General features: G+C 29.9%; 1 protein-coding gene across 1 annotated transcript in view; it reads left to right on the forward strand.

Annotated features, from left to right (window-relative positions):
• The window catches only part of LOC139427211 (gamma-aminobutyric acid receptor subunit alpha-5-like), a 78,825-nt gene that overhangs the window by 67,714 nt on the left and 2,809 nt on the right, over window positions 1-8,302 (forward strand). Inside the window, exons 2-3 of the mRNA XM_071188139.1 lie at window positions 5,177-5,266; window positions 7,168-7,250. Coding sequence (XP_071044240.1) covers window positions 5,177-5,266; window positions 7,168-7,250 — 173 coding nt within the window. The remainder of the gene's footprint in view (window positions 1-5,176; window positions 5,267-7,167; window positions 7,251-8,302) is intronic.

Raw genomic sequence — 8,302 nt, forward strand, 5'->3', positions numbered from 1 at the left:
TGACGCCCGGTGGCTGAGCGGTAGCGCTTCGCGCTGTCGTGCCACAGGTCCTTGGTTCGATCCTTGGGCCGGGCAAGGCCGACTCAGCCTTTCATCCCTTCAGTGGGTCGATAAAATGAGTACCAAGCATGCTTGGGAACTAACACTGGGGGTTCCGCGTTCGGCTGACCACCTGACCGGAACATATGCTTCTGCACCCCAGAGCCCAAGGTCAAGTAAACTGAGATGGGCACAGTCGGCCTTGGCCCTCTTAATGGGCTGTCGCGCCACTGAGTTAGTTTAGTTATATATATATATATATATATATATATAGGAAATTTCACAATATACTTATTATATTACAGTACTCGCATTATTATTTTTTTTTTAGTCATTTGTCTAGATCTAGCACTTGTATCTTGTATCGCATGATCTAAAAAAGAACTCAATAAAATTTCTTCGAAACTTAATACGCAAGTACGTTTCGTTTCGTGCTAAGACTTCTTTATTTGTTCCAGGAAAGAACACTTAATCTTTCTAAATAGGAGCTGCCAAAGCACATCAAGTAACACTGCCTGAAGAATAGGAGATCTGGATTAGACCACGTACTATTCAGCTTAAGCAAATATATGAAAGAATGAAGGTGGTCAACTCGTAAATCTTCATCTTGGAGTTAAGCCATTTTTAGAGAAGAGTAAGGTTAAAATCAGGCAAAAAGAAAGCCAAATAGAAATGTTAAAGAATTATAAATCTTTTAAAGAAAAACGAGAAAAAAAATTTCTGTTTAAAGCTTCAGATACTTTTTGTCTTGTCAAGTTTAAATAGAGAAAGTGTTTGAGTTTTACTGACTTAAAGTAATAGTATTAAGTAGTGCTAATAAAATGTTCAAGTTTTTGAATTGAATAAAATTTTAAAATTTAGAGCAAAAATACAAAACAAAAATATTAATGATGGTGGTCGCGAATAAAATAAATGAAAATTTATCGTAGGGCATTGAAAGCTCTGTGCATTTAATGCCCTTTAAAAATTTAATGGATCTTATCCTGGTAAAATCAAACAACTGCTATATGTAATTGAACATATGTGACTCAAATGAAGTGAAAGTGGTGCGTACATTTAAGAAAAAATAATATACAGGATATTGCGTAATCACCAACTTGATATATACTAGCATTCTTGACAAAAAGGAAGTAAAAAACGTATGCGCAATGAGCGTCGCAAATTTAAATTTAAAGTAAAGCATTCCCACAACATGAAGAGTAAGGCTCCATAATCACGTGATAAAAGACATAATTGCGCAAATGTGGTCAGCATTGCGCATACGCATCCTTTATTTCTTAGCCAATCTGGTACCCATTGGTCTGAAACTAGGTGGGCCACTACTGGGGATCCAACCCCAGTTCTTAACATTGACAATTGTCTTAATCACTGAGCCATCATGATTCTAATTGATATTTAAGCGATTAAAAGTTTACAACCGAAGAAGTTGGGCGAAACGAAAACACCTAACCTGTTTGATTTCCAGAGAAAATAGGGAAGAATTAAAAGTGGTTATAAACACCATACCCATATTTCATTTTGTATTTAAGCTGGTTTAAATGATCTTTCAACTCGCTTTTCTCACTGGTGATTTCGACAGCGTTTTTCTTTCTTCTCTCTTAAGAATTTGAGACCCTGAATGGGCCTATCTAAATTTTAATGCCAACATAGTTACCGAAATATATACCAACTTATTGCAAAATACTCGCCGTGTATTTCTTTCGCAAAGCTAGCACCACATAAGTAGTCAATCAAGAATTTTAAAGCAAGGATTTTTCTCTGTTGATATTTAATACAATGATTATGCTTCGTATGCATAATCTAAAATAAATCAAATGTTTTTTTTAGAAACTTTTATCTTTAAAAGATTTTAATGAAAGTTAATTTCAATTATTTAATCATATCGATTGCTTAATTTTACAATATCGAGAAAGTAGTTTATTGATATGCAAAATTGATTCACAGTTAGCTTCCTTCTCTGTGTATCAAGATGCGATATAGAGTCCGGGATCGGGGATGTGGGTGTAAATGATATTTAGTGTAAGATAAATGGTCATTTTATCCGGGAGCTACTAAAGAGAGAATGACTTCATCTTTCATTCATGCGATCATCTCAGATCCATAAAGGCCGTATCTATTTAATGTGAGATATCAGAAATTCTCTGGAGGCATTGCTTTGGGAGGAACTTATCATGCATTATGATGAAGATAGTCGTTAAAACTATTCATCATTCACTTTTTTTTCTTTTTTAAAAAAAAAACTAATTCCCTTTTTTGATGTGGTGCAAATTCTAACATAGTTTCTTTATTAATAATGCACTGCTTAAAAAATAAAAAATACAAACTTAGTTTGATCAATTACCAACTTAAAAATTTTCTCACTTCCGAAAACTTTACCATTATGCAAATAACTTTGAGTAACATAGTGATAAGACACATTTTATACAAAGGGGAGATTCTTACACCAAATTACGCTTTAGTATTTTTTTCCAGATAGCTACTTTATGCGTTTTGTGAATTTTTTAGAAGGTAACACAATAGATAGAAGCATTTTCTTGTCTGTTTGAAAGGCTCTCTTCTCACACCGATTACTCTTTAGACCATTTCCATTTTCTCCATGTGATTCCTCTATAAAGAATAATTTGGTTGAAAAGTCATTATTTCTTAAGTTAATTAATTTTATTCATCGAAATGCCTCTTATTAAAGTCAGTAACGAAATTTGAAATTTCAAGAGCGCAAAAATTTTTTAGCGTTTTACAAATCTCAAGACTCCTCAACAATAAAATTAAAAATTTGAAAAAATATTTTAATCGAGATGTTTAATGAATAAATTGAATTGAAAAAATCTTAGTCAATTACACAATGAAGAAAAACTTGCATTGAAGTAATTTTTCGAAATTTTACAAAGGTTTACAAAGAGGTTACGTTTTAGCCAGAAATTTACCATTTAGTGACCCAGATATGGTTAATTTCGAATCCTGTAGATCATAAGTTGATGACCAGACGTCAGTATGGTATGTTAATTTGTTTTTTTTTCTTCACATTTGATTGACGCAAATGCAGGTTAGTTATAGTTTGTCTACGGTAAGAACTCTCCTCACCACAAAGTCTGAGGCTGTCTGCTGTTATGGAAACAAGAATAGCGCATTTCAAGGAGGTTAGCTTCACTTCACTCTAAGTCTACCACAATAAACCAAACAAAAAGATTTCCTTTCCCTCGCAGACACGAATCAAAACCTGTCCTAAGAAATGATCACACAACCCTACTTAAAATAGTTATACCTCGCTACCTTAGTCACCTGAACGGGTCCAGACAAATTCCTAGGAAAGTTCTTACTTTAGACGAGCTATACACTTAATTCTCAAGGAGGGTGCAAAAAACTCGATGCACCACCCAGGTGCATATCTACCTCCTTTAACTGATTCAAACTTTCATGTTAATAGAAATAGATAATATTTACCCGTATATATTTGAAAGTGTAAGGAAAATTACCTTATTTTATCATCGGTAGTGATAAAATAAAGTTTTTATAAATTTTTATCTTCCACATAAATGATAAATACTATAAATTATCAGCCAAATGTAGCTTTATCATTCGCGAAAGATATTATGTTTTATTAATTGTGGATTGATCAAATATTTATTTAAAAATTTGACGAATTATTATCGTTGTAAAACGTTTTTTTATAATCATATTTCAATAAATGTATCTGTAAGTAAAAATAATTTCTTAAACTATTTGAATAATTCCCTATAAAAGGGTTTACCTAATGCTTGGTAATATACTTTTAAGTTAACCGGGTGCAAACCATGCCACCTATTTTTTTCTTCAGTAACGTAATAGAACTAATTCTACAAGGGACTTAGACAAAATGGCTGTCACTTATCAAAAAAACTGTAAATATTTATCAATCTATCAACAATTAGTTGATATATATATATATATATATGCGGTGTTGACCTTCTTTTCGTTTCCTTCCGACTAACTGAAAATTCCGAAAAATAAGCTGAAGATTTATATTTTCAATTATTTATTTCACCTGATACTATTATTTCAGTTCTTATTGGATAAATTAAAAATTATATTTAAGCAATTACACTAATAAAATAATATTCATCATTATTTTAAAAGATTTACTACGTAAAATTCGAAGATCTATGTTATGCGTATACACAGAAGAAACAATATTGCAATCTAATTTTCAATTACTTAGAGCTTTTTCCTGTACAAAAAGTTACGCGACTAATGAGTATTTTGTTTTCCCTGGAGTAGAAATTGGAATCCATTATGTTAAATTTTTGATCAAACATATTTGTGTCAAACGTGTTATTACGCAGAACTTTAATAGCATTGCGTTTTTGAGACTAAGCATGGGCATTAAATACCCGTGTCTCTTGATCGTGCTTTATTATATACAGACTGACAACTAACAGAAGGAAATGTCGCTTACTATCAGGTAGGTACATAAATGTATAGATTATTCTATTTCGCTGAATCGACATATCTATTTTATTCAAATATTTACTGCTTGTATACAATAATTTATGTAATTACTTTAAAAGAAAATAATATAAAGTGAATTAAAATATTGCAATAATTATAAAATTAACGAATTTATAATACTACGTTACAATTTGGAGCAAAGTAACTTTATTTAGTTGAAATATCATTTGGAAGATATAAAATACTGTTGAAAAAGTAAATATAAGAAAGTAAACGTCACAAAAAAGTAAGAATGTAAAATTTAACAAGAAATATACAATTCATCGTACATAGCAAAGTATGTAAGCATTTACCAGGGACTAATATAGGGGCTGTACATTTTTTCTTGATATTGTGTAATTGCGTCTATTAAGTTGTTTCAGTTATAAATTTAATAACTTAAATTTGTTTGACAGTTAAAAATGCAATGTGTTTATTTTAAGGAAGTATGATTGAAAACAAATGCTTCAACTGAATATAATTAAGCTAAAATTTACATTTTTTTAAGGTTTTTGATTAAGGAATAAATTTTAAAGCATTCAAAGAGATTCAATTGAGCACGTAAGCTATTGTTTCATTTTCAATGTTTGCAGCTGCTATTATTATTTTTTTTTTGCATTGGAGAAGTAATATAAAATGCTGTATGATATTCAAAATAACTTCGTATTTGCAGAAGATATCATGCTTTCAGCACGGTTGTGTTAATAGTTAGACTTACCAATTCTCTGTTTTATAGTTGTTGGGCGCTGGACAAAAGCGAAATGTAAGTATCAGTCTTAACATAGTATGAATTTACATGATAGTGCTTTATTATTAAGTTTAAGTTTCAAATTGGCTTTTAATATTGTGTCTCTTTAATAAGGTATTTCAATAGTTATTCCCGGAAGTTCGCATTAGATTGAAGCAGAATCATTGATTTATCCAAAATAAAAATAAATATACACTTATTAAAAAGTTTTTGAATTTATATCGTTTTCTGATAAAGAATATTTATAACATTTGGCACCTCAGCGAATTTGAGTAACGCCTTGTATATCAACCCTTTCATGCATTTATTTTTCCATTGTTCGTTTACGGATTCTATTGTGAATCATATTTATGTGATTTGTTAAAACTAAACCAAAGAGGGCAAGGCCTACTATGCCCATCTCAGTTTTTTTGACCTTGAGCTCAAAGGTGTAGGAGCAGATTTTCTAGTTGGGTGCTTACCTGAAATTATAACCCCCAGTGCTTTGTCCCCAATCATGATTGGCACTAATTTTATCGACCCACTGAAGGGATGGAAATCTGTGTTAATCTTGCCCAGCCCGAGTATCGAACCTAGAACCTGTTGCACGAGAGGACGAAGCGCTACCACTCAGCACAGGGTGTCATACGGGATTTATTAGTGACCATTAATTTCGTTTCGATAATATAGATAATTCTATGGGGAAATTCCTGTTCATCGGAACCATATAATAGTGTAGAACTAAAATGAAAATATCGGAACTAAAATTAAAATAAATTCAAATCATTCGAATAGCACCTGAGAAGTCGAATTTTAAGTATACGACATTTTTAAAATTCAAATTTTCTTAAATTATTCGACTGATTTCGTTTTTTTTTTCGTGTAAAATAACAATTTTAAATTGGTGTAGTTATAATTGAAAACTTTTTCGACTATTATTAAGTAAGTTTTGTGTAATTAAAAATTATATATATTTGCAAAAATGCAAGGAATGCAAGGAATTATTTTTGTATATTAGAATTTTATACTTGAGTACTAAATTTTTTCACTTCGCTTAAAAAGTTCTGGAGGTACCGCGAAATACGCAAAAAGTAAAATTAACATTAAGGGTTCCAAACTTTGAACCACTCTCCTGATCCAGATATTTTGACCATATTTCTCAGATTGCAGCTAAACCCTATATTTTGGGAAGCAAAAATTCTAAAGCATCGAAAAATAATAAGTTTATTCAGAAAAAGTAAGTTTTTGTGTTAGATTATGTAACTTAAAACACCTTCTACAGTAATTAATTAGCATATTTGAGGTCACTCTGTCGAACCATTTAAATTGGGTCCCAAAGCGAGGAGATTCATTCATTAAACCAAAAGTTATTCAGTTCTGAGTAATAGAATACCATCTGTCGATGTTTTTGATATATGGGCCTTTACAGTTAAATGTACGCTGATCTGAAATTACAGATTCTCTTTCAGAAATGCGAAACACCTTATTATCTGAAACCGCCGTTTTGTGCAAGCAACAAAGATTACTCGTTCATGATTTGCTACACTAATAAATTTTCTTCCTGTTTAGTTGACATCATGATATCATTTATTTCCTTCAATAAATTTCTGAAATGATATTTGATTCTGTAGTCTAATTTAGAAGGTTCATTTTATATTTTCTTCAGTTAAAAAATAGTTCAAAGTAAAAAATTCTATTTAACAAAAAAAAAACTTAATGTCCGTAAATGATTACAGAACTGTATTTAATATCGTTTGCTTATGCGTTTAATTTAATTAGAAGATAACATTGAAAGTTTCTATTGCAATACATTTTATCACTTTTAGATGATATGATTACATGTAAATTTATATTTCATAAAATGTTACTTTTATCAGAGACAATTTATTTCGTCAGAATGTTTAATGAATAAACACTTTTTTTCTTTTCTTGGTCAGGCTGTCAAATTATGATATTGACAAAGAAATATTAGACAGCATTGTTCTTAATTCCAAATATGACAAAAGGCAAAGACCAATCCGTAAGTTTCTTAAAGAATTTTTTTCAACACATTCTTTCATTTAAATTTGGCAGCTGCTGAAAATATCTGTTTTTTTTTATATTCTTGACAATTTATAAAAATTTTTAAAACTCTATTGGTTGAATATTAAAAATCAAGGATAAATTTTATAAGCCTTTTCAAAAACGACAAGCAAAGAGTAAAGAAAAAATATCGTAGATGATTATCAATTCGGACAAATATTTTTTTTATCTATATTTAGCTTATTAATTTGTGTTTACCTTTACCTTAGTGATTGAGTTAGCAGAAAGGTGGTTTTTTTCTATTATTTTATGACTATACAGGACAAAAATGTTTCATTGAATAAATGTCTTTAAAACTGCTGTTTTATGCACATTTTAAATTAAATAATTTGTAAATGCTTTGATTGCTTAAAATTGATTATTAGAGGTATCAGGTATTACAAATAAATAAAATGACCTTTAAATAAATAGGTTCAATTATTTATATTAATGAAGTAAAATTTAAAGTGTATTGATACTTAGGATTAAATGGTTCACGGAGAAAAGAGATTCTCTGGTAAAATATTACAGTACTGCACGATAATGACATTTCTGGTAAGAAAAAAAACATACTTCTGGTTAATAAATACAATTCAAATCATTCATAATTTTTCCGTTCATATAATAATAATTTATCGGAAATTCTGGTTTTCCAAATTATAGTATATATATCTATCTATCTATAATATATATATATATATATATACATAGAGAGAGAGAGAGAGAGAGAGAGTATATAAGTTCAAAATGAAGATAAGACAAAGAAAAATTATAGACATATGAGAAAGGGGGGTATGAGTAAAATAATAACAAACAACAGTTTAAAAAAAAAAGAAGAAGAAAAACGGATGAAATTTTATTTAAAAAAGCCGGGGAAAAAAAAGAAAAAAAGAAGATATAATCTCTTCATCAGCCCACACGATTATATCCGCTTAACGAAACTCTTGTTTTTCTTAACTTTCTTTGTGCTTTCTTGTATTTATATATATATATACATATACATATATATAT

Source organism: Parasteatoda tepidariorum, chromosome 2, assembly GCF_043381705.1.
Source record: "Parasteatoda tepidariorum isolate YZ-2023 chromosome 2, CAS_Ptep_4.0, whole genome shotgun sequence".
NCBI lineage: Eukaryota > Metazoa > Arthropoda > Arachnida > Araneae > Theridiidae > Parasteatoda > Parasteatoda tepidariorum.